Source organism: Eptatretus burgeri, chromosome 3 (genome assembly GCF_056783735.1).
Source record: "Eptatretus burgeri isolate ZD-2024b chromosome 3, Ebu_testis_v1, whole genome shotgun sequence".
Taxonomy (NCBI): Eukaryota; Metazoa; Chordata; class Myxini; order Myxiniformes; family Myxinidae; genus Eptatretus; species Eptatretus burgeri.
Window position 1 is genome coordinate 50,852,525 of NC_140963.1, and position 27,193 is coordinate 50,879,717.

The 27,193-nt window shown below is 48.1% G+C and overlaps 1 protein-coding gene across 6 annotated transcripts in view; it reads right to left on the minus strand.

Annotated features, from left to right (window-relative positions):
- DCAF17 (DDB1 and CUL4 associated factor 17) overlaps positions 1-27,193 on the minus strand; it is a 70,437-nt gene that overhangs the window by 33,681 nt on the left and 9,563 nt on the right. For all 6 annotated transcript variants that reach the window (XM_085873262.1, XM_085873263.1, XM_085873261.1 and 3 more), the window contains exons 3-5: positions 24,361-24,464; positions 22,324-22,414; positions 21,833-21,966 (exon numbers count right to left, since the gene is read on the minus strand). In XM_085873262.1, coding sequence (XP_085729388.1) covers positions 21,833-21,966; positions 22,324-22,414; positions 24,361-24,464 — 329 coding nt within the window. The remainder of the gene's footprint in view (positions 1-21,832; positions 21,967-22,323; positions 22,415-24,360; positions 24,465-27,193) is intronic.

Consider the following 27,193-nt stretch of genomic DNA (forward strand, 5'->3'; position numbering starts at 1 on the left):
TGTAAGTACTAAAGTTTTCAAATTAGGAGCTTGGAGCGAATTCATGCATTACATATGATACGATTTTCGATGAACTACTCTCACGGACTAATTAAAGTACATCATCGAAATATTATTCCGATTTTAGGGATTGGATATCGTCCGGACTCAATGAGTGTCAAAATCTGTTGTGAAATATGATAATTTAAAGAAATAATGAGTGTTATAACTAAGCCAATACACCCATTTACTTTAAGCAAGCAAGACTATGATCCCTCCTTCTCGAAACATAGACAAGAAAATTTGAAATTTCCAAAGCATTCAACTTATCTTTTTCTACTGTTTGGAAAATTATAGAGTGAACAAAAAATTTAGGAACATGCAAAAATTAACTCGCTTCATTGAGCTGTATGTATGATTTAATGCATTCACTGCTAGACCTCGCGCTTGTCCCCCAGAGGGACTGCTTATCCATAGCGTCTGCCAGATCTGTGTATATTTTCAGAGATCAAAGGATCTCTGATATACAAATCTACAGGTTTAATCTACAAATCTGATCTCCAGGGGATCATAGCAAATCTGGTGAAAAACGGACATTGTAAAATAAAGTTACAACATTTGTGTGGACCGCGAACTATGTACCACATGACACGTGTACAGACATACAGGCAACATGGAAGATTATCTGAAATGTTTATTTCACAGGCAATTAAACAATTAATGTCTCCAGGGTTGTTCGACATGAAACAGCAACTCTTTTGTGGATAAAATCATTATTTGAATGAATTCATTTTAGGTAACTGCTGCGTGTGCAGTGAAGACTATCTTTAAAGTTAAAGGGATCCTACATGGTATGCAGCCACAGTCCAGCCAGCCGTTCCTTATCAACCATTTAATTGGAGTGCTTGCTTGAATGCTTAAGCCACTTGCCGAGAGCCCTATAGTCAATAACGGTACCACGCTACGTCATTCTGAGTGAATCGTTCACTCACTGCAGATGCTTTTGCTGCACCACGTCATCCTGAGTGATTGGTTCGTGCTCCGTCATCCTGAGCGAGTTGTGAAATAACACCCGATTTCCAAGCCGTTTGCTGTATTTGCTTGTTTTCCAAATTACCAAGCCAAATGTTTAATTCTATATATATATTTTTTTTCCACCTGTCACACACAGCTGTTTATAAAGATTAATGTTTGTGAACATCTCCCAGAAATGTCGATGTAAATGCAACGTTGTGTTTAGGTGAAAGCTACTCAAGATTTTTGGGTTGTATACAGTACGTATCATAGTCGGAAATCACGCTGACTCCAACCTGCTGATTCCTGAAAAATTGACAATATCGGCCAAGCACTAGTGTGTGTGTGTGTGTGTGTGTGTGTGTGTGTGTGTGTGTGTGTGTGTGTGTGTGTGTGTGTGTGTGTGTGTGTGTGTGTGTGTGTGTGTGTGTGTTTCATAAAGCATAACATATTATCTTTGCTGACTCCCCTACCCCCAACCCTCTCTGTCCCATCCTTGCTCTACCCCCTCCCATCACAGTGCAGCACCCTCCCCTCACTCTTTTATCTTGTCGGGACACATCAGACCTGCCTCTCTGTCTCTGTCCATATCTGGAGGGTGGTTATTTCTGGATGGTATTTATCGCCGGAAGTGTCCAGGTGGTGCTTATGCCCGGAAGGGAGTTTTTCTCTGGGCAGCTTGACTCTGGACGCGTCCCGGTGGTGTTTGTCTCTGGGCTGTATTTACAGTATGACCAGTAGAAAATGGATTTCAGACGTTATTTTGTTTCCATTTTCACTGTTATTCTATGAGGAATCATTTTCATGAGACAGTATGAAGCATAATTTATGCTCCACCACGTCTGCCTTCCCTTCCTCTCACCTCACACTGTCTTCCCTTCCCCCACCTCTCCCTCTCCTCCATTTATCTATCGCTCTATCTCTATCTGTCTCCCCCATCTATCTCTATCTCGATCTCCATCTGTCTCCCCCCTCTATCTCGATCTCTATCTCTATCTGTCTCCCCCATCTATCTCTATCTCTGTCCCCTATATATATATATATATATTGTTACGGCTGTGGAAATTCGCATTACACCATAAAGGGTCCTCAGGTGAGATATATCGGTAAGTTCATGTGTCATTAGCCCAGACCCGTTGTATAGAGGGAATATATGTGATCCATTTGGGCTGCGACGCTTCAGTTAGCCGTTTTTCTTTGGCTATTGTTAATTTGGTGCAAGAACAACGAACATCGCCACAACCAACATCTCAACGATCACGCCATTCACTACACGACGCCACCTTCCACAACTACGCCACCACATCTTCGCCACTCGCCATTCAACGAGCACCGTGCGGTCACGATCTCCGCGGGACGGATGGGAGGAGCGGAGTGGCAGCGGCGGCCAGGGTGCAAAGGGGCATCTCCCGCCCGAATCTTTCTTCCCTCGTCGTACGGCGCTGGGGGGGAAGAAAACCAACAACGCCTGTGGGATTTTCCCTTCTGCTGTTCCCGCGCTTTGGCATGGGGGAGGTGCGATTTGAGCCGGAGGTCAAAAGTGAAAAAAGGTGGGGGCCTGATTTTGGGGAAATAATTCCCGAGCTCCGAGCCAAGACTGACTTTCCTTGCCCCCCGCACGGCGCGGGGAGGGGGGAACGAGAGGGCACGCCCCTTTTTGGGAAGCTTCCAGAAGGGAGGTGGAGCCAGAAACGGGGCGGGGCGAAGGGCGGAGCCCCGTGCTACAAAAGGGGCGGAACGAAAACACGAGAGAGAGTGAAGTTGAGTTTTTGGCTGAACATGCGCGAGTGAGGAGAGCTCGGCGGAAAAGGCTGAACACGAGCGCGGAGAGCTGAGTGGAGTTCCCGAGGAGAAGCGTGAGCGGACGCGGAGGCTCGCGGACTCCACCTTGCTCGCCGGACCGTGCTGGTTGGGTCGCTCCGGACCGAGGGCGCCTCAAGGGGATCGGCAGTGCTGGCGGAGCCGGATCACGGTGGACACCAGCTCGGGGAGCTCCCTACGGTCACGCTCTTTGAATCATTTCTTTTGGGTTTTTGTATGAACGATGTGGCGCCGTGTCTTGTAAAGTAGAATAGTAAAAGTGACTGTGTTGTGAATAATTGCTTATTCGGTTTTAACTCTTTCCCTGCTTCCTTTTGCTGTAAATACGTGCTCCCTTGTCTGAGAGTGCAATAAAAGTGCTTGCTTGTCCAATTGTTCCCCGTTTCGCTGCGTCCTTTCCTTTGTTGAATCTCCATATTGCATCAGGTAAGGGATTTAATAGTGAGTTTTAAAACACCCAGTAATTAATCGGAACCGTCAAGGCCGACGATAACTCTGCTCGGTTATCCCTGTAATATGGAACGAACCGCTGAAGCGGTTCGTGTCCAGAGTCGGCCTGTGGTGTGGTCCCATCCCTCGGCAGATTACCCGTGCGAGTACCATAGGTATATCGACTTTCGGCGATTTACCCTATCTCGCGTGGGTGGAGTGCGGACTGGGTGGTGGTGGGGTTAAACCCCCACCCGTGACTGGTTTCTGGCGGTAGTCCCAGGAGGGTCACGACTGAATTGTCCGTTTCGGTGGGCGAAGCGGCCGCGATTCGAGTTACGTGGTCGATCGCATGCCGGGCGGGCCAGAATTCGCAACATTGGCGTCAGGTCGTGGGATACGAACTCATCCCCCTCCTCGTAACATTGGTGTCAGGAGTGGGATACAAACTCATCCCCCTCTTCGTAACATTGGTGTACAGGAGTGTGGGATTCAAATCCACCTCGGTCTCCAACTAAATTTACGGGGATCGGATTAGGGGTGTGCGAAGCAACCCCCCGTTCCCCCCAAATTACGAGCAAATCAAAATTTTAATCTCTTACGAGAAATAAGATGGAGTCTCAAGGCGAGCGTGAGCCGGGGGTATTAGGAATGGATGTGGGATTGGTGGAATCCATGGCTCAGGATAGAAACCCCGAGCAGGAAATGCTTGTTGTGCAGGACGAACTCCCCCCAACTAAACCCAGCGCCCGAAATGGGCGCGGCAGCAGCCGCGGTGTATTGCACCTCCCCTCCCCCTCTCTGCCAAAACCCCCCGATTATGGCCGAATCGGCTCAGCCGAGTGCACCGACATGGCCCAGATATGCGCCATGCTGGCGGGAATGAACGCAAATATGCAAGCAATGAATGCGAACGTGGAAGGAATAAATAAACAAATGGATACAAACACAAGCAAAATGGATACAAATGCGCAACAGTTGAACAAAAAAATTGATGGAAACGCACTCGAGGCGAACGACCAAATGAAAGAAATGCGGGGTGAGATGCAGCGCGTGGGGCGATGCCTGCAGGCGGGCATAATGGCGACGCCACGTACTGGGGCGAACGAGCTGAGAGGGAGTGCAACGGCTGTCAGGCCCGCAATGGAGGCGGGAACGGACCGATTAATATGGGAAACGTGTTGGGCGAGAGTCGTGACAGAGGAAGTGACGGTGACACAGAGGGAAAAATTAAACAGGGAGACCGAAACGTGTAAGACAAGACACGAGGTAACGAAGGCAATAGAAAAATTAAAAGAAAGCCAGGAGGAGACAAAGGAGGGATTGAAGGTCGTAACGGTGGAGTGTGAGAAAAGACTTCAAGACATGACGAAGAGAGTTGATAAGCTGGGACTGGAGGTAAAAACGGAGACAGAGGAACTGGGAAGACGGGTAGAAAACCACAAGGGCAAGCCGGAAGAACAGTAAGAAGCCAAAGCAAGGTCGGAGTGTGCAGAGATGAGAAAAGAATTGGAAAAGAAAACTTCTGAGTTACATAAACACCAAGACAAAGAAAGGGAACTACAAAACGAATTGAGGATGATGAGGGAAGAACAACTGAAGCAGGAATGAGAAATCAGGCGATTGAAGGACACAACGAGATTGGAGAGGGAAGAACGAGAGGAACAATGGGATAGAAAACAAAAGGAACATGAAGCCGAGGTTGACCAATTGGAAGAAAAGGTAAGGCTGGAGTGCGAGGAGATAGACGAAGAACAGTGAATGAAACACAAAAGGGAAATTAACCAAATGAAGAAAACCACAAAACTGGAGAAGGAAGGACAGGAGAAGAAACAAGGAAGAGTAATGAGACAGCAGCAAATGAAACACAAAAAGGAGATGAACCAAATGAAGCAAACCATGAAGCTGGAGAAGGAAGGACAGGAGAGGAAACAAGGAAGAGTAGTGAGAGAACAGCGAATGAAACACAGGAAGGAAATGAGCCAATTGAAGGAAACGATGAGATTGGAAAATGAAGAGCAGCAGAAACTGTGGGGAAGAAAACAAGAACAATGTGAGTTTGAAATCGAACAACTAAAACGGAGAGCAAGATTGGAGTCAACGGAGATTGAGGAGCTCCGGAGGGAGAACGAACAGCTAATGGGGCTCAGAGAGGAAGAACGACTCAGATGGGAAGGAAAAAGGAGCCAGAAAGAAACGGTAGGGGAGAGACTTCACGATAAAGATGGGGTTAAGGACGAGCACACACACATTAAGGTAGTGGAGGACCATGAGGGGGAGCTGGCGGACTGTTTAGGGACCCGGTGCGAGCAGCTGGATAGCCTCCTTCGGGAACGGAGGGAGACGCTATGCTCCCTTGAGGCTGGTCACGACCAGGTGGGTCCTGTCGTGCTTCGCGAGGTTGAGGGGGCGAGTGCTGTGGACAGGTGCACGTGCAGCTTGGGGGTATAGAGGCCCCGGGAACCCTAGAGGTGACGCGAATCCCCAGCGTGATTGTCCCGGTGTGTGTGGTGCAAGGTGTGAGTGCGACCCCGCGTGTGAGTGGTGTGGTGGCAAGTGTACCGAAGTGCGTGCTTCCCAGCGCGCCATGTGTGGATGAGGCACCGCGTGAGTGTCACCGCATGCGTGAGTGAACGGCCGAGTGCAAGGGAGATTGTGTGTGTGAGAGCGGTATGTGAGGGAGATGAGGGTGGGCATGCGGGAGCACGCAACCACGTCTCCTGGGGTGAGTGTGATGGAGTGGAGTCTGAGCATTGTAACACGCAGGTGTACGTGGATTGAATGGAGACGCGACAGAGGGACAGAGGCCGGGTAGCGGCCGTAGCTATTTTGAGCACCGCGCCGGGTTTGCCGAGCGGCGAACGCGAGGTCCGTGCTGTGGTACCCACGAGGCCGCCACGTGCACGCCTGCGGGAGTGAAACCCGGTCCGGAAACAAGCGCTGTGAATGTTGCCGATCCCGCGACGGACAAAAGCCAGGCTGGGTTGACGGATTTTGACCGGATGGGTTCTCCACGCGGGCGTGCGTGTGAAGCTCTATGTGGCCTGCGCAGTGTGTTCTGTTCGCAGAGCGCACGGCGCAGGTCACGGACGGGCAGAGCACATGCGTTCGTGTGGGGAACCCCTCGAGACGCGAGGCTTGTGTTTTTTTTTGCGCAGGGTGACGTCATGGCTGCGTGTATGGTTGGAATCCGGCAGGGGGGGAATCCCTGCTGGATGGTGCCGTCCAAGAGGGACGAGGGACGTGAACAGCTGCCATGACATCGCGCCAAAGGTGCGCGGCTGTGAATTGCCACGCTGGTGCGCGAGCTGCGAGTTGCCGCGCTAGTGCACGTGCTTTGAAAAAAAAAAAAAAAAAAAAAAAGCAAGCCTCGCTTTCGAGTGAACAGGATTCCCAGGCAAAGGGTGGAAGACCCCCTTGCCTGGACACAGGATGGAACTAGTTAGGGGGAAGGGTTAGCTTAGCTCAACCGGCTTCATGGGGCAGGGGTAAGTCCTCATGGGGCCCGTGGAATGGATTACTTAGAGGGGTTTTAGTTGAGATTTAAGAGGGGAATGGAGTATGGGAATTGATTTTCGGATTTGAAGACAGTGACTGACTGAGTGTGTAGAGGGGATGTAGCTTAGCTACGTAGGTTAAAAGGACCATGCTGTAGTGTAAGGGACGACGTGGGAGCACGAGTTAGTTAGGGGATGTAATGAGAGAATGGAAGAGTTCAGCGATGTGTGAGTTGAAGAGTTGTGAGTTGTGAAAGGAAACATGTTGAGTGAGTGAGGCCAGCGGGTCTGTGTGTATGGAGTGATTGTGGAATGCATGGTGCGATGAGTGATTGGGGGGAGGAGTGACTCCCGCCCAAGGGACCCCGGGGTCAGCGTAGAGTGAGTTCGCTGGGTTAGTTAAATTGACAAAATGGAAGTCGTTTTGTTGTTGGTGGGAGTGTAGGCTCGAAACCCATTTGGAGGGGTGCAGGAGCCCTGTTGACGGGCTGGGAGCGTGGCTGCGAAAGGTGAGTATCGCCGAGTGGGTACCCTGGGCACCGGGATAGTCGGCCGCGGTAGGCCAAGGGCCCATGGGGGCCGGAAAGTGTAGTGGGCACAGGTGCGCCCGCATGATGCGGGGGCCCGGGGCGCCATTAGCCGCGTGGGCAGTGTCGTGGGCACGGGTGACCCTCGGAAAGGGGCCCGGGAAGTCAGCCTGCCACGTGAGCATTTCAGGGGAGTTTCCATGGAGGGCACTCCCCGGTGTTTCGGGAGCTGGTAGGCTCGGAGGCAGTGTAGTGCCCGGGGGTGCCATCGTTGGAGAATCGGCAGAGGGTAGTGCCTGCCAAGGGAGCCACGCGTCCCAGCCATGAAACCGTGTGAGGGCACGGGTGGAAAAATTGGGGAGCATGGCCCGAAATTGTGAGGACACCAACACAGGTGACGGGAATTCTGGGTTGATAGAACAAGTAGATTAAGCGAGAGGGGCTTGTTGAAAGCCCCGGGGTAATTTAAGTGATAATGGTTAGGGTAGATTAGGATGTGTACCAAGCTCCGCACCATCCATCCCTTCGCTCTCGTTGTGGGCCGCTGGACCCACTTTGGGTAAAGATCGCTGAATTCCAAGGAGGCCATCCTGAGGCTTAGATTGGGCCTCGGCACAGGACGCTAGCCCTCCCTCATTCCCCTCCGGGAAGGGAACGTAGGGGTTGGGAGTAGGCTAGGAGACAATAGGTTCGCCGAACAAGGACGATAAAGGAGGTTAGGGGACGAATTATAGTGGGGAGGTAGGAAGAGCAAAAAAATAAAAATCACAAAAAAATAAGTTGGGGCGAAATTGGGTTTTACAAAATAAGGGAGTGGGTATGGACGGAGACAGACAAAGGCAATAGGTGGGAGGGAAACAGGTAGGTAGGTCCGAGCCCGCCTTCTGAGTGGCCAGCACCACCGCACTCCCTCCACCAACCTGCACTGCAAGAGGCCGGCCAACTTCATCGGCAGCTGTTGTTTTGCTGCAAGGCCTGTGCTGGTCGACCGTCTGCCGGCTGTTTTACTGCAAGGCCTGTGCCGGTCAGCTTTACTGCCGGCTGCGTTTGCTACAGCGGCCCTGTTTTGCCATGCCTTGCCTGCTGCCTTTGCCATGCCATGCCGAATGCCATAGTCATCTTTTGCCCCCGTTCTGTTTTGCATTCCCCCCCCCCCCTTGTTCATTACCATGTGCGCCGGGATCATCATGATTTGCAAGGACTGTCCTGTTGGCAGCTACAACACGGGCCCTGCAGTGGCGGCCCGTGCACAGTGTTTGCGTCCATCCATTCAACCATCCATTCATCCATCCATCCATCCATCCATCGTGTTCATTGCGTGTGCCACTTGAGCTGGCACGGAGACTGCGTTTGTGCAGCCCATGCACCATTGTGGTTCACTGCGTTCATTTCAAAAGGGGAGGCCTTGGACTGTGTGTGTGCTGCCGGCCACATTCCGTCACCTGCATTGCCTGAGCCAGAGACTGCATGCGAGCAGCCGAGCTCCCTGCTAACTGCTTTTCTCTTTGCAGAGTCCATTGATCCTGGGCCATGGAATAGTGTAAATTATAAGGTTAAGATGTATTGTACATATGAGTGCGCCCCCGGCATGTCTGTCTTAGCACCTGCAATTTATTTAAGTCATCCGTATGAGTGGGTTTGTTAAGTTCGTGACTCAGCCCGTAGGTTATTTATTTTGGGGACACGAATACCATGAATGTCGCACTCAGGGATCCGAAGGTAAAACGTACTAGGGGAGAACTACACATGATGGTACACGAGAATTTGACGACTCGGGACGAGTCTGTAAAAAGAGGAGGGGGTTGTGTTACGGCTGTGGAAATTCGCATTACACCATAAAGGGTCCTCAGGTGAGATATATCGGTAAGTTCATGTGTAGTAAGCCCAGACCCGTTGTATAGGGGGAATATATGTGATCCATTCGGGCTGCGACGCTTCAGTTCGCAGTTTTTCTTTGGCTATTGTAAATTTGGTGCAAGAACAACAACAAACATCGCCACAACCAACATCTCAACGATCACGCCATTCACTGCACGACGCCACCTTCCACAACTACGCTACCACATCTTCGCCACTCGCCATTCAACGAGCACCGTGCGGTCACGATCTTCGCGGGACGGATGGGAGGGCGGAGTGGCAGCGGCGGCCGGGGTACGAAGGGGCATCTCCCGCCCGAATCTTTCTTCCCTCGTCGTACGGCGCGGGGGGAAGAAAACCAACAATGCCTGTGGGATTTTCCCTTCTGCTGTTCTCGCGCTTTGGCATGGGGGAGGTGCAATTTGAGCCGGAGGTCAAAGGTGAAAAAAGGTGGGGGCCAGATTTTGGGGGAATAATTCCCTGGCCCCGAGCCAAGACTGACTTTCCTTGCCCCCCCCCCGCACGGCGCGGGGAGTGGGGAACGAGAGGGCACGCCCATTTTTGGGAATCTTCCAGAAGGGAGGTGGAGCCAGAAACGGGGCTGGGCGAAGGGCGGGGCCCCGCGCTACAAAAGGGGCGGAACGAAAATGCGAGAGAGAGTGAAGTTGAGTTTTAGGCTGAACGCGCGCGAGTGAGGAGAGCTCAGCGGAAAAGGCTGAACATGAGCGCGGAGAGCTGAGTGGAGCTCCCGAGGAGAAGCGCGAGCGGACGCGGAGGCTCGCGGACTAGACCTCACTCGCCGGACCATGCTGGTTGGGTCGCTCTGGACCGAGGGCGCCTCGAGGGGATCAGCAGTGCTTGCGGAGCCGGATTACGGTGAACACCAGCTCGGGGAGCTCCCTACGGTCACGCTCTTTCAATCATTTCTTTTGGGTTTTTGTATGAATTATGTGTCGCCATGTCCTGTAAAGTAGAATAGTGTAAGTGACTGTGCTGTGAATAATTGCTTATTCGGTTTTAACTCTTTCCCTGCTTCCTTTTGCTGTAAATACGTGCTCCCTTGTCTGAGAGTGCAATAAAATTGCTTGCTTGCCCAATTGTTCCCCATTTCACTGCGTCATTTCCTTTGTTGAATCTCCATCTTGCATCACGTAAGGGATTAATAGTGGGTTTTAAAACACCCGGTAATTAATCGGAACCGTTAAGGCCGACGATAACTCCGCTCGGTTATCCCTGTAATACGGAACGAACCGCTTAAGCGGTTCGTGTCCGGAGTCGGCCTGTGGCATGGTCCCATCCCTCGGCAGATTACCCGTGCGAGTACCATAGGTATATCAACTTTCGGCGATTTACCCTATCTCGCGTGGGTGGACTGCGGACTGGGTGGTGGTGGGGTTAAACCCCCACCCATGACTGGTTTCTGGCGGTAGTCCCAGGAGGGTCACGACTGAATTGTCCATTTCGGTGGGCGAAGCGGCCGCCACTTGAGTTACGTGGCCGATCGTTCGCCGGGCGGGCCAGAATTCGCAACAATATATACAGCTCTGGAAAAAAAATAAGAGACCACTCCAAAAAAAATTCAAATCAGCATCTCCACATGTATGGCAGCAATTTCATTCCAGTGTCTGTTGAATTCCAACATAGTCACACCTCATTCTACTTAGTGAGGTACTGATTAGGTGATCACCTGAACCGAATCTTATTTAACAAGGAAAAGCATAAATATACCATCAGAGATGGGGAATCCCCCGCCATTGAATGAAAAAGGTCATACATATTTGAGATAATGAGGGAGGTGAATTGGAAATAAGACACCATTTGGTCATCATCTCAAAAAAGTTCCCCAGGGGTGAGAAACGTAGTAACCAAAAATAATTGAAATCAGATGCGGTTTTCTATTTATTACAAAAAACTTTTTTCAAGATGGCCGCCCCAGTCGACCATCTTGGATCCAGCCATGCCCAAAATCAATAGGGTTCTTCCTTTTCAGGTGGAACGTGTCACTCAAATTTCAAATCGATATGGCGAAAAAACATTTTTTTGAAGATGGCCGCCCCAGTCGGCCATCTTGGATCTGGCCACCCCTCAAAATTAATACGGTTCTTCCTTTTCAGGGGGTACCTGTGTGACCCAAATTTCAAATCGATATGGCGAACAGTTTATCAGTTATCGCACTCACAGCTATAAATGTTGACGCCCGGACGGATGGACGTACAGCCGGACGGACAGCCGGACGACAACAATATCCCCCTTCCGCCACATGGCAGGGGATAAAAATAGCTCCGCAAAGCGGGCGCAACCCCTCAGCCCATGCATTGTAAAAGGAAGCAGTGATATCACGATGATGCAGTCAGTTAGAGCACGTTGGAAGTCAAATCGAAAATCAGACTTCAAGATGGCTACCGTGGCGGCAAGTGAAAATCGCAGCGCGCCCATTTTCGAAAAGAACCTTCCTCTACTCAACCCCAACAAACGCTGCAAAAATGGATTTAATCGGAAAAGGCGTTCTCAAAATCGACGGAAACCAATTTCAAGATGGCTGCCATGGAGGCCACATTGAAAATCGCAGCGCACCCATTTTCGAAAGGAACCTTCCTATACTCAACCCCAACATACCCTGCAAAAATGGATTTAATCGGACAAGGCGTTCTCCTTGAAATTGACGGAAACCAAAAGTTGACAGATGCCCGGACGCCGGGGAAACCAATTTCAAGATGGCTGCCATGGAGGCCACATTGAAAATCTCAGCGCGCCCATTTTCGAAAGGAACCTTCCTCTACTCAACCCCAACATACCCTGCAAAAATGGATTTAATCGGACAAGGCGTTCTCCTCGAAATTGACGGAAACCAAAAGTTGACAGACGCCCGCCCGGACATTGCCTGTGACGACAATACCCCTTAGCCCAATTCGGGCTGAGGGGTAAAAACCACTGCTGTGGTCATCACTATCCTCTTGCAATAGGACCAGCTGGATGGCAAAAACAGTGCTCGTAGTATCTCAAAAGTAATTGGAATCAAAAAAATAACTATTGACCATGCCAAAAGAGTTGAAAAGAAAAGTTTTGAGTGAGGAAAAGAAGGGTTCAATTCTGGCATTACTGGCAGAGGGAAACAGTGAGCGTCACGTTGCTTCCATCCTTAAAATTTCAAAGACGGCGGTTCATAAGAACAAGGTCAAGCAGCAGACATTGGGGACAACAAAGCTACAGACTGGCAGAGGGCGAAAACGACTTTCCACTGACCGGGATGACCGCCAACTCATTGGAATGTCACTCAACAACCGTAGGATGACATCAAGTGACCTACAAAAAGAATGGCAAACGGCAGCTGGGGTGAAGTGCACGGCGAGGATGGTTCGAAACAGGCTCCTCGGGGCAGGACTGAAGTCGTGCAAAGCTAGATAAAAGCCCTTCATCAATGAGAAGCAAAGAAGAGCCAGGCTGAGGTTTGCAAAAGACCATAAGGATTGGACCGTAGAGGACTGGAGTAAGGTCATCTTCTCTGATGAGTCCAATTTTCAGTTTTACCCAACACCTGGTCATCTAATGGTCAGATAGAGACCTGGAGAGGCCTATAAGCCACAGTGTCTCACACCCACTGTGAAATTTGGTGGAGGATCGGTGATGATCTGGGGGTGCTTCAGCAAGGCTGGAATCGGGCAGATTTGTCTTTGTGAAGGACTCATGAATAAAGCCACGTACAAGGTTGTCCTAGAAGAACACTTACTTCCTTCTGCTCTGACAATGTTCCCCAAATCTGAGGATTGCTTTTTCCAGCATGACAATGCTCCATGCCACACAGCCAGGTCAATCAAGGTGTGGATGGAGGACCATCAGATGAAGACCCTGTCATGGCCAGCCCAATCTCCAGACCTGAACCCCATTGAAAACCTCTGGAATGTGATCAAGAGGAAGATGGATGGTCACAAGCCATCAAACAAAGCCGAGCTGCTTGAATTTTTGCGCCAGGAGTGGCATAAAGTCACCCAACAGCAATGTGAAAGACTGGTGGAGAGCATGCCAAGACGCATGAAAGCTGTGATTGAAAATCAGGGTTATTCCACAAAATATTGATTTCTGAACTCTTCCTAAGTTAAAACATTAGTATTGTGTTGTTTAAAAATGAATATGAACTTGTTTTGATTGTATTATTTGAGGTCTGAAAACACTGAATCTTTGTTGTTATTTTGACCAGTTGTCATTTTTTGCAAATAAATGCTCTATTAATGACAATATTTTTATTCAGAATTTGGGAGAAATGTTGTCAGTAGTTTATAGAATAAAACAAAAATGTTCATTTTACTCAAACACATCTATCCATAATTCCAGCAATCTCTGTGTGTGCGTCTGTGACCGCTGTTTCTCGACAACCTCTGGTCCGATCTAATTGAAACTTGCCAGGTATATTGCTGCGGACCTGAGGATGTGCCTTTTCAAGGTTTGATATTAATCGGACAAGTGCTTCCCAAGTTATGGCCATATATTTACCAAACCAATGGGAAGACACGTTGTTGCGTGGGAATGGCCGATGGGGAAGGGAAGCACAGCCACGTTCCCCATTACGGGTTACAATGTACGGGCTTCCGGAGAGTGATGACTTCGTGTATTCTAATAATTTCTCGATTTCTTATGCGCATTTATAGATAAACAGAATGGCCCAAGTTATAATCGTTTTCATATTAGACGGTGTATAAATTTCGGGAACATCAGAGTGCTGGTATGCTCCGAACCAGGAAGTAAATTTTTTCTCTCTCTTCTCTTCTCTTTTTGTTTTTCCTTGCCACGACATTGCGAAAAGGTAAAATATGTTGGTGTTAATTGAATAATTGGGTATTAAAAATAAATTGCGAATAATATCGAACTTCCGGGTCACGCACGTACGGGCACGTGAGAGCGAAGAAACTGCCTGTGTGGTTTATTTATTTATTATTATTTTTTTTTTTACGGGCACGTACTAGTACCTATAAATAGTAAAACCAGAAAAACTGATAATTTTGCAGCTGTCTCTTAATTTTTTTCCAGAGGTAGGTGTGTGTGTGTGTGTGTGTGTGTGTGTGTGTGTGTGTGTGTGTGTGTGTGTGTGTGTGTGTGTGTGTGTGTGTGTGTGTGTGTGTGTGTGTGTGTGTGTGTGTGTGTGTGTGTGTGTGTGTATAAAAGCCTGGTGTTGGCGCAGTGGCTTGGGATCCAAAAGGTCCTGAGTTCAAGCCCCGTTGGGCCACTGAATTAATACACCAGGGGGTTGACTCAGCCTGTCATCCTTCCGAGGTCGGCGAAATGAGTACCAGTGATACAGTTGTGGAAATTCACAGAACACCATTCAGGTGTTCAGGTCAGGTTCGATCTGTGACCTGCTACAGGTACCATGTAAACCTGTACTAACCTGTTCCATGGTCGGGTTGTCGGCGACTAAACCGTCTCCCCAACCAGGTTTTCTGGTGAGGAGGGTGTTTGGATATGGACACCCAGCAGGATTAAAAACAAAACCTGTCAAAGGGCGGAGGAGCTCCTTGTGAGCCAACGGCCATCCATATCTAGTGCCCAACTGTGTCTGCGGACGTCCTCCTGCAGTTGGGTTACTTTTTATGAGGAGGTTGGTGGCAGGATTTGCACTCCGGCCACCGCAAAAACCCTTCATTCTGCAAAACGCAAAAACGCAAAAAAAATCTGAAAACCCACTCCGTGGGAGTACCTCCTGTGCAGCTTCCCTTCGCAGGGCAGCTCACCGGATGACGGGATTGGAGCAAAGCCTTCGGGACCCCCAATCTTTGATGATAGGACGGAAACCACGGGGTAACATCCCTGGGTCAGATTGCAGAAGAGTGTGGCGGAGTGGTGCTGAGGTGTCGTCCACCAGACGGCGGTCTCCTTGGGTTAACCTGAGGCGGTCCCTTCGGGTGGGTGCCTGGAATGTCCTATCCCTAAGAGAGGATGATCACCTGTCTCTGTTATCATCTGAGCTCAAGCGTTTGGACATCGGGATTGCAGCTCTCTCCGAGGTTCGGAGACCGGATTGCGGCGAGATAATGGTGGGTGGTTACACCTACTATTGGTCTGGTCGCTCTGATGGTTACCATACCCAAGGAGTTGCTGTGGCTGTGTCCAATAAGCTGACCCCAATGATAATTGAGGTAACACCGGTCAACGAGCGTGTTATGAGATTAAGGATTCGTCACTCCTTTGGTGTCATTTCCCTGGTCTCTGTTTATGCTCCGACTGAGGCAAGTGATCTCACCGTGAAGGATGCATTCTACGCCACGCTCGAGTCTGTGGTTGATCAGTGCCCCAGACGAGATACACTTCTAGTCTTGGGGGATTTCAATGCATCGACTGGAACTGATAAGGATGGTTATGAGACATGTCTTGGTCCCCATGGGTCAGGAACTATGAACCAGAATAGCACTAAGTTCCTTGACTTTGCAAGAAGTCATGGACTTAGGGTGGCTGGTTCATGGTTTCAGCGCCCACAAGCTCATCGCTGGACTTGGTATTCCACCGCTGGTGGTGTGGCAAAGGAGATTGACCATGTCCTCATTGACGGTCGTTGGAGGATGATCCAGAACTGCAGGGTCTACCGGAGTGCTCAGTTCCTCAATACTGACCACAGGCTTGTGGTAGCAACTCTAAAGCTGCACCTTAAATCCTGGAGAATGGTACCATCCCAGCCGAGGCTGGATGTTGGCAAGCTCAGGGATGAGAGAGTAGCTGAGGAGTTTGCGAACAGGCTGAGTGGACACTTGGGGGGGGGGTCTGGGTGCTTTGGGGGGTCCTGAAGAGTTGTGGAGTGCCTTCAAGACCACCGTCCTTGATGTTGCCGGTGGATGTCTTGGAGCTCACCGAAGGGCAAAGAAGAATTTTGTCTCTCAAGGGACACTGGATACCATTGACCAGAGTCGCAGGGCCAGGCTGAATGGCAGAGCTGAGCTGTTCAGGGAGCTGAGGCGTAAAACTGTACGTGCACTGAGGGTGGACAAGGAGGCCTATGTGCGAGGAATCTGTGAAGGGGTAGAGCATCACCTGTGGTCAAGTGATTCTCATCCTGCTTACTGGAGAATTCACGCATTGCTTTCATCCAAGCACATCCCTCAGAGCACTGCAGTTCGAGCAGAGAGTGTTAGGCTCTTGACAGAGGAGTCTGAAGTGAAGGCCCGCTGGGCCGGTTACTTTGAGCGGTTGTACCAGGCTGATCCCCCAGCTGTCGAGTTGGATGTCAAGGGTGTTACAATCCCTGTTGCTGACCCTCGAATCAACTGTGGTCCACCTTCGCTTGTGGAAACACGGGCTGCGGTGAACCAATTGAAACGGGGCAAAGCTCCAGGGATCTGTGGCATCCATGCTGAACTTCTCAAGGCTGGTGGAAATGCTGCACTCGTGTCATTGCATGCAGTTTTGTGCTCTGCCTGGAACACAGGCATCATCCCAACTGACTGGAAGAGGGGCCTTGTTGTCCCTCACTGGAAAGGGAAGGGTGATCGCCAAGACTGCAACAACTACCGAGGGGTGATGCTGCTCTCAGTGCCGGGCAAGGTCTTTGCTCGGATAATTCTTGAAAGGGTTCGCCACCATCTGCTTGAGCACCAGCGTCCAGAGCAGTCAGGCTTTACACCAAAGAGGTCAACGATTGACCGTATCCTTGCCCTTCGTGTCCTCACCGAACGCAGACGAGAGTTTCGGCAGGGGCTGCTTGCAGCCTATTTTGATCTCTGTAAAGCGTTCGATTCAGTGAATCGGGATGTCCTCTGGAGGATTCTTGGTCTTCGTGGGGTGCCACCAAAACTGAACGATCTGATGTCTGAACTCTACTCTGGTACTGAGAGTGCTGTGAAGTGTGGTGGTACCATCTCTGACTTATTTCCAGTTGTTACTGGAGTTCGTCAGGGGTGTGTATTGGCCCCCACACTTTTCAGCACTTGTATGGACTGGATTTTAGGGAGGATGTCGGAGAGATCAAGCTGCGGTGCATCGTTTGGGAATGTCAAGATCTGGGACCTTGATTTTGCAGATGATGCAGTCATCTTTGCGGAGACTCTAGACATCCTTTTGGGGGCCCTCAAGGTGCTGAAAGAGGAGTCGGAGCCGCTGGGATTACGGGTTTCTTCGGTCAAAACTAAGATCCAGACTTTCGGTGACATCTTGGATGCTGCTGTCCTGTCTGTGTCTGTTTGTGGTGAGGATGTTGCGGTCGTGGAGAGATTCACTTACCTTGGCAGTGATATTCATGTCTCTGCTGGCTGTGAGTCAGAGGTCAATAGACATCTGGATCGGGCCTGGGGAGTCATGGATTCACTGGATCATGGGGTGTGGCGCTGCCGGTACCTGTGCGGGAGGACGAAAGTCCGAGTCTTCAGGTCCTTGGTACTTCGTCTTGCTCTATGGATGCGAGACTTGGACTCTGACCAAGGATCTGAGACGGAGACTTAATTCCTTTGGTACCAGGTCTCTTCGGAGAATCCTTGGCTATCGCTGGTCGGATTTTGTGTCCAACAAGCGGTTGCTGAGAGAGACTCGGATGAGATTTGTTACCTGCATAGTCCGTGAGCGTCAGTTGCGGCTGTATGGACATGTGGCTCGTTTTCCTGACGCTGATCCTGCTCACCAGATTCTCTCAGCGAGGGAGTCTTATGAGTGGAGGAGGCCAGTGGGCCGACCACATGCCTCGTGGTTGCAGCAGGTTGACCATCATCTCAAGGAGATGGGGATGGGCCTGGCATCTGCATGGGGGATGGCCAGACGGAGGCCCCTGGAGTACCGGCGGAAAGTGGACGCAGCGACGCGCTGTTCTGGCACATGCTCCCATACCTGACCTGACCTGACATTCAGGTTCCCCGAAGATCAGTTATGTCGATAAGTGCATGTCCTGATAGATTTCCCCACCGATGTCTCACGGGATTTATTCGTGAGCAGGGCTGTGCATCTTTGAGGTAGTATTATTCTTTTCTATCGCTATTTTGAACATCTCCTCACCACCTTAACCAACAACTGCCAACATCTCCTCACCACCTTCTCAACAACCGCCAATATCTCCTCACCACGTTAACCAAGAACCGCAACATCTCCTCACCACCTTAACCAACAACCGCCAACATCTCACCACCTTCGCGACAACCCCCAACATCCCCTCACCACATCAACAAACGAACAATGTCTCCTCACCTTCATCTCCACAGATGCCCCCATTTTTTCGCCAGCAACGGCATTCCACGGACGAGCGGCATCTCCGCTGACAGACGCGGGGACTCCCTCGTTGGGACGAGGGCTGGCGATTTCTACCACGTCCGCTTTCTCCACATTTGACGGCAAGATCGGATCAAAATGACAAAAGGGGTGGAGCCAGTGGGGGGTGAAGGGTCATAGGTGAAAGACCAAACACCCCCCCCCCCACAAACCCCATAAAAGGCAGGGTTGAGGCCCCGGGAGTCAGTTGGGTACGAGTCTGGGTTCGTGGTCCAGTTGAGGAGAGGAGTTCGCCTAGAGTCTGAGTTCATCTGGAGTCTGAGTTCGTCTGGAGTCTGAGTTCGTGGTTGAGTTCGTTCGGAGTGGAGCTCGGAGTGGAAGTCGGGGTTGAGGTCGGAGTGGAGCCTGGAGTCCAGCCAAGCCTGCAGTGCCGTGCGGAATTGTGGGTTGGTGGAGGCAGCCGGAGAGAAGTCGCCAGCCAGCGGCATAACGGTCCGAACGACGCTGAGGAGTGAGCGGGCTCTTAAGAGAGCATCAACTCTAAAAGAGCAAGGCCCGTTCGCTCCTCTGAGGCGTCGTCGGCTAGGCCCGATTGACCAGGCCACATGGCTGGGCCTGGACCAACCGAGCTGTCGCCACGCCAGCTTCCGTGTTGACGACGAGACATCGAGGGTCGCCTAGCGAGTCACCAAGAGGGTAGCAGGTAGCCAGCACGGTCTCACGGAGCTCCTTCGGTTTCCACAGCTCCGCGGAACATTAAAGGCCCACGGGCCCTGTTCTCCCTGTTCTTTTCTTTCTGGGTTTTTGCATAGAAGTCTGCGGCGCCTTATCCGCTAAGTAGAATTGTTAAGTGCATGTACATAATAAACAGACAACGGCTGTAGGTCTTTTTGCTCGTGTCTTGTACCCATCCCCCCATTCATTGCATACGTTCCTGCATTGAATAAATGTCATTGTTTGAATATTCACCTGCTCGTTGCGTCCCTTCCTCCATTGAGCTGCCATAATTGCGTTCGGAATAATAGCTGGCTTTTAATAGCCGATAAGATAATCAAGTCCGACGGGGCTTGGCGATAATAAAGCGCTCGGCAATCGTAAACGGCGCGAACTGCTTAAAGTGGCTCGTGTCCGTACGGGTCCCGTCGAGGTGTAAATCCCCGGCATTTCTGTCTGCGCGAATACTTAGGTAAATCGACAAATTCGGTGATCAACCCTGTTGCGTGTTGGCATAAGAGTTGGCTGATTTATGGTGTGGTTAAAAACACACCCGAAGCTGGATTTTGGCGTTGATCCGAAAGCTGCGACAAGGATTGCCACGGTCGGTGGGCGCGTGCGGCCGCGAATTAGCCAAAAGCGGTCGCCCGCATGCCGGCATGGTGAGAACCACAACAATATACAGTAAACCCTCTTAATTGGCAGCCTTTTTAACCACGAAATTGGCTAATCCGCGGGTCCACTATGGACCCCCAAATTTAAACATGAAATCGTAGTATTTTTTAGGTGGAATGTGGGTCTTTGATCTCAACCGTAGTCTGAACCGTTGTACAAGTGTGAATGCGCAGATGTTGGTGTAAAACACACAATGCCTTGTCAAATCATTGACATATATGTTCGCTAACTGCCAACACCTGCTATAATCCGCCATTTAAGCCCTTAATCCGCCATTTAACCCAACAATTGAGTCCTTTTTGACACGCGGTGAGCGAATCTGCGGTGGCAGGGTGTCATAAACTCGCTCTCACCTCTTCTGTATAAAACCTCAGGCCAAATCCATTTCAATCATAACCTTAGACTACTTACGACAGACCACATATTGATTATCCGAGATTCTACGACCATTCTACAGCCTTTTCAAACATCGAAACAAGCTTCTTCTTCATCTCCCTCCGACATTGCTGTGACGTCATCGGTCAACATGCCGGGGGAAAAGAGGAATCACACATCCAGAACTGTTTCCGAAAAACTTTTGTTAGTGGACAGGATTGTTTCTGGGAAGGAGAGTAAAGCTAATATATCCAGGGAAACTGGGGTACAAGAGAGTACCTTGAGAAGATGGGTGAAGGAGGAGGCCAACCTTCGCTCCTTCGTGCAGGACCTCGACGAGGAGAGCGGGCTGAGCCGCAAGAGAGCCGGGAAGGCTCAGGATCCAGCATTGGACAAGGCTGTCTTCGACTGGTTCACTTGTACTCCCTATCCGTGGTCCGTTGGTACAAGATTATATTTTATTAATATTATTCGCGGTTTTCTTAATATTATTGACAGATCCGCGGATCGTCTAAACCGCGGATTTTTATTTTATGGACCCCAACGGCTGCGATTTAAAAGAGTTTTACTGTATATCTCTATATCTCTCTCCCTCTTCTTTAGTATTCCTGTCAGTGAAGCGACAGGTGGTATTTGATAGTTCATAATATATACTTACACCAAGTTTGGTCAAAATCCCATAACTGGTTCACAAGTTAGCACAGTAAGAGAATTTTTACGTAATGACCTCATAACCTAATCTGACCTCTGACCTCATAACCTAATCTGTTCACATTTGCATCATTATACATACTTGCACCAAGTTTGACTTGGATCCCTTCAGCCGTTAAGTTATCGCGGTAATGAAAACAAACCACGGACGTACGGACAGACGGATAATAATGCAGACACCTGAAAACATAATGCCTCCGGCGACCTTGTCAGTGGAGGCATAAAAATGGATCATCTCATCATGAAATATCCCAAATCCCTATTTCTCATTTGCAGCGACTTCACGAGTCACCATGCCAGCTGGCTGGGTGTTGGCATGTCAACAACCAGCCATTAGCATTGCAGCAAATACCTTCTGCGACTCTGTGGGTTTGACCTGATCTGCAAACTTCCCAACCCAGATTTCTACTGCTGGAACATCCTCCCTCCTCGACCGACTGATGACGAAATTTCCATTTAATCTCTCTTGTTCATCTTCTACCCTATTGGCTCTTCTGGTCACTTTCTTGTCAAGGTCCATAACTTATCTGGCTATTACAAGGGAACAACCTCAGTTATGCATAACATGGCTATTCACACAGGCCTACTGGCAGGAACTTAAATTTGTCCTGCCAAAACGATTGGGCTACCATCTCCACATCACCTGATATTGACTCCACCTGGGAATACTTTTACAAAAGTCCCATCCATCCTCTCGAGTCAACCCTGGTACACTGAAACATGTGGGGAGGCAGTTGCAGTGAAGCAGCTTGGAAAGCCAAACCGACTGAGGGAAACCATCGTTCATTTCCTAAGGCTTGCAACAAGTGTGTGTCCACTCAAAACATCATCTTACAAATATCAAGGCTGAACTCTTCAACTCGCTTCCCTCCTCCAAGTCATGGTGGCACATTGTAAAGCTGTCTCGTGGTGTATGCTCCAGCTCAATAATGATGTCTCGTGGTGTACGCCCAACAATTATGGAACCAGCAGGCCAAATTCATAATTGAATCCCAGTCCAATATGCATTTGCTTAAACCAATTCAATGTCTTGTATTCTACATTTCTCTGAAAGGTACATACTTAAACTTGTACAAATTTGAGAGGAAGATTTTCTCCAAGAGCTGTCCAGTGTCTGCATTGAACCGCAAGAGAAAATTGCTGGAGGTGAGGCCCACAATGCTTGGCCGGTAATCAGATGGAGGCAGAACTTGGTACTGTAATAAAATGAGAGGCCTGACATTAGACAAACACACGTTTAAAGGTGAGTTATAAAAGTTATATTGGAGTCGGGTATCAAAATTACAAATTTATCCACAATTCCCTCTTGCACTGGCAATATTGGTTGAATGTCACCCATCAACAAAGACAGTGAGCACATATTAGCCCATTTGCTCAATAAGAATGTAAGAATGTCTGTTACTTGGGCTATTGTTCACTTCACTGGGGGGGGGGGGGGGGCAACATTAAAGTGGGCTGTCCGAGGACATTATATTCAAGTTGGTGCGTACGTTGACACACTTGTCTCCCCACCCCCTTTTTCACAACTTCACCTAAAATTAACACCAGCTTACCACTGGTGTTTCGCAGAAAAGAGCATCTTCAATTTTCTCAAAGGCAGCATGAGCTGGCAACTTGTACAGCAGCTTGGGACTCGCTCCATGACTATAACACAAACAGGCGAATGAATGGTCACATTCGGGAAACCACAGCAAACCACCACCGAGAAAAATCAAGCACCGTGCAACCAATATCCTTTTCAAAATACACTGGTTATGCTTCTCACCCATGGCAAGCAGGTGTTGTTGATATAAACAACGAGCGGAGCCTTCCTGAGTAATTAGCCAATGCCATCGAGAATCATAAGCAATAAGCATCACACTGCATCTTAAACATTCTAATTGTGGAAAAAAACTCTGCTTTGAACAAGGATATCAACAGTAACAAGTTAACGAAACGACAAAATAAAAGGATAATGAAACGGAAGACCAAGAAGGAATCCGAAGAAGTAAGGAGCAAAGATGGAGTCATCAGAAGGAACCTGGAGAGGATTTGGGTTTCAGCCGCTACTCCACGACCCTCAAGCTGATCCAGCTGCAGCCAAGTGAGTTTTACAGAAAGAAAGAAAGAAAGAAAGAAAGAAAGAAAGAAAAAAAGAAAAAAAAAAAACCTTTCTCCAAGAATTCACGTATCCTTAGACAGATAGATAATGAAAGAGAGGAATAGAGAGTAAAAGAGATGAAAGAGAAGGCAAAAAAAAAAAAAAAAATCAAGAATTAGAATGAATAAAGAGAATTGTGAAAAAAAAAAATAGAAAAAAAAATGTGAAAGGAACAAAGAACAAAGATGTCGGGAAGAACCCGGACAGATAGATTTCAGCAGTTACTCCCCAGGCTCAAATGCAGCAACAGGTACAAGCCACCAGAGGTCCATGTTGCCCTCCATATTCACATATTCCAAAAACAACAATGCAATGCTGTAAGCCCTCCATATTCACAAGTTCTCTCTTCGCGAGTTCAAAGTATTCACGAATTGGTAAATGTATTCCAATTCCTAATTTGCAACCCATTGACTTTCAGATTTCGCAAGTTTGCGAGATGTTGATACTGCAGAGCACTGTATTTTGTCCACCCTGTCCTTATCCACCCCAAGGGGCCAACAACAATTTGATACAAAAATGACATTCCTCAAAAGGTTTGCCAATTTCAATATCAATGTGTTCATTGTTGTCTATTCACATTGCCTCGTTACCTGGCTGTTCCTTATGCTGGGACAGGAACATTTATGCTCGATGAACATGCTGGGACAGGTACGACAGACAATTATACCACTTGCTACAATGGTGTGCTACCGCAACAGGAAGCAGGCAACGTATTGGCCAATTTCAAATTGCCCACAAATGGCATCTGTGTCATGACTTAAATCAGATATAACAGTTTCATATGCCAATATCTCCTTTGAATTGGCATCTCATACAGTGCCAAAAAAGCACGCAACACTTCACTCAGTTCTAGGGGGATATTGAGCTCAAACAATCAAATGTCATGGCATGACAAAATTATTAGCCACAGTGTACTCTGACATTCAAATTTATTACCTCTGCCATGGAAAATGGACCGAGGTTACGTTTTCACCCCTATCTGTACGTTTGTCTGTCTGTGAGCAGGATATGTCAAAAAGTTGTGAACGGATTCAGACAAAATTTGGTGGATAGGTTGGGTGTGTGACGAAGACAATTCGATAAGATTGATGTGAGGATCAAGATCTGGATACTATAATTTTTAAGTGATTCTTCACAATTGAGAGATCGGTGCAAAAACGACACATCAGCAATTTTTTTTTTTTTTTAAGTAAGTTGTGGATGAGTGATGACAAAAACTTGGTGGATGAGTTGGTTCGGTGACAAGAACATGCTGATTAGATTTTGGTTTAGGTCTGGATGCAGATCCAGCCCATCAGTGGGATACAAAACGTAAACTGTTCAGCCTGGTGGAGGTATCCGCTCTACCGAGTGCTGTTCTCGTTCGTGGACGTAATACCATCAAGAGGAGGTTACAATGGGACAGCTTTACAACAGAAATCATCAGCATCCGTCCTATATTCATTCTTACCAGCTATAGCAGAGTGAGTAATTATCGAAGTACACTCTTCCCCGTCCATAGGAAACAGGAGTCTTTGAATTCTTCACCCAGACTCGTTTGAACGTATTGGATTCCTTGAAAGACAACACAGGGAGATGCAAAAGTAAATGGTTCACAAATTGTTACATTTCATGAATACTGTTGATATTGGATGGTGCATCGCCACACCATCCTTCCCTGCAGGTCTTCAAAATCTCCATCAGGCCCAAACAAATCAATATCAAAATCGACATCTTGCAGCGTTTAATACGGTTTCTCAAAAGACCCCAAAATAATGTTGTTTTTTAAGTGCGGTCCAATTTTATTCAACCTAACAAAATAAAAATTAAGGAATTGCAACATTTTGGGTTGAAAATTTTATAGCTCAATGTGTTTGTTATTTTGGCATATCACCAAATGCCATCAATTGAATAACATATGGGTACAGATGGTATATGACTTACATAAAGTGGTATCAAACAAAAAATAAAAATAAAAATAAAAATATCAGTTTCATGATTTCCTAACGACCTTTCCAGGACTATGATGATAGTTTAAAGGAATGTGAGGTCACCTTTGAACTGTATAGCCTGACTTCAAATCTCAACCCAGGTATGAACAGTAACCCTCATGCTTCACATGCAGAACCAGGCATCAATGCATGTACTGTCCATCAAGAGGATGTGAATGGCCAGTGGGGTGATGTTATTGTCCTTGTTTAAACGTGCAATTCAAAATACCTCTCGCTGCTCAATTCAAATCATGGGGATAGGAATACTGCACTGCAAAGGGTGGAGACTTGCAATACCCTCTCGCATTGAGAGATGGGGCTAAAAACGAGATAGCACGATATATCAAAAAGTTATGGACGGATTTCGATGAAACTTGGTGGATAGTTTGGGTGTATGGTAAAGACGAATCGACTCAATTCTTGTGACGATCCGATTTCGGATCCGATAATTTTTTCAGCGATTCTTCACCATTGAGAGATGGGGCTAAAAACTATCAATCGCATGATGTCTCAAAAAGTTGTGGATGAGTTGGATCGGTGACAAGAACAAGCCGAATTGATTTTGATTAAGGTCCAGATTCAGATCCGACCCATCAGTGGGATACAAAATGTAAACTGTTCAGCCGAGCGGAGATATGCACTCTACCGAGTGAAATGCTGTTTTGTCAAGTGTGAATGAGTGGTTTATACCTCCGCCACCAAAGGTGAAGGAGGTTATGTTTCACCCCTTTATTTGTTTGACTGTTTGTGTGCAGGATATCTCAAAAATTTGTGGACAGATCTGGATTAAATTTTGTGGACCGCTTCGGTGTGTGACAAGGACAAACCGATTCGATTTTGGTGAAGATCCACATTCGGATCCAACTACGAGAATCTTTAAAATGATTCTCCACCATTGAGAGATCGAGCCAAAAACAATATTTAGCAGGATATCTCAAAAAGTTGTGGACGGATTTGGACAAAACTTGGTGGACATGTTGGATGCGTGACAAGGGAGAATTGGCTCAATTTTGGTGAAGATCCGATCTGGATCTGGATACGAGGATTATTTAATTTTAAAAGTAATTCTTCACTCACCCTTGAGAGGGCCAAAAATGATATATGGCATATTTCAAAAAAAAGTATATGTGCTCATGGATCAGGCATTACGTGGTGGAGGTATAAGCTCTACCGAGTGCCCTTCTAGTTATTTCCGTGTTTGTTTGTTTGTCTGTATGTCAACTACCTACAGGTCACAATTTTAAACCGATCTTCACGAAACTTCACCACCTGGGTTTGTCATAAGCAGAAGCCTATTGGTTTTGAGGTCAAAAGGTCAACATAGGCCAGATTTTTAAAATTGCCAATTTTCATCCGATTGACTTGAAATTTGAAGAGGATTTATATTTCAGGTCACAGAATTCAACCAACTACTTTTGGAGATCAACATCGACCAAAAGGTCAACTTAGTTGGTATTTGTAAAATCATCAATTTTTATCCCATTGGCTTGAAATTTGAAGAGGATTTGCACATTAGGTCACTGAATTCAACCACCAAAATAATTATTTTCATGGGTCATTTTGGTTTCGGGACTTTGCAAGTATCGTGCTCTGCACGACGTCCTTCTTCTTGTGCTATCTTGCCACCCACTGTATTTATAGCAATCCAGCCCAACAGCCAGGGAAGCCGATTTTCATCCCCCTCTCTCTGAACTGCTTTACCCAATTAAAAACAGCATTAAACATCAACGATCTTTGCACAATGAAACAAAGGACTGCAGTCGCTCACCAATAACTGGCACCTCGAGACTGTCACTCCCTTCACATTGTACCACCGATGAAGTTGAATAAAGTACAACATCAATGCAACCATTACAAACCATTGGACAAACAAAATGATTGATACATTTTGAACAAAAATGCTGGGTTAGTAAAATTTATTTCAGGATCATAAAAGTAAGTCCCAGGCCTTCAAGACTATTGGAATCTCCCATGATGAAGCTGAGGTTATGGGCCTATCACTTTCCCATTGAGATAGGTCAGTGGTCTTGTCTTCTGCAACCTCCTTTCTGGTCTTGCACCCTGTTATTTCTGTGCTTTGTCCCACCCCAGGTTTCTGCAGGGATCACACGGTCCACCATCAACCCCCTTCTGGTGAAACTACCTAAATCCAGGATCACTGCTGACCTCCACTTATTCATTCATCTTTATCCCCACACTCTCTTCAATCTCATTCTTCCCTCTGGGTCTTTAACACAGCTGTTCAACATCATCTCAGATGACCCCCCATCCAAAACAATGACCTTATCTATCTGTGTTTACACTCCCCAAGCC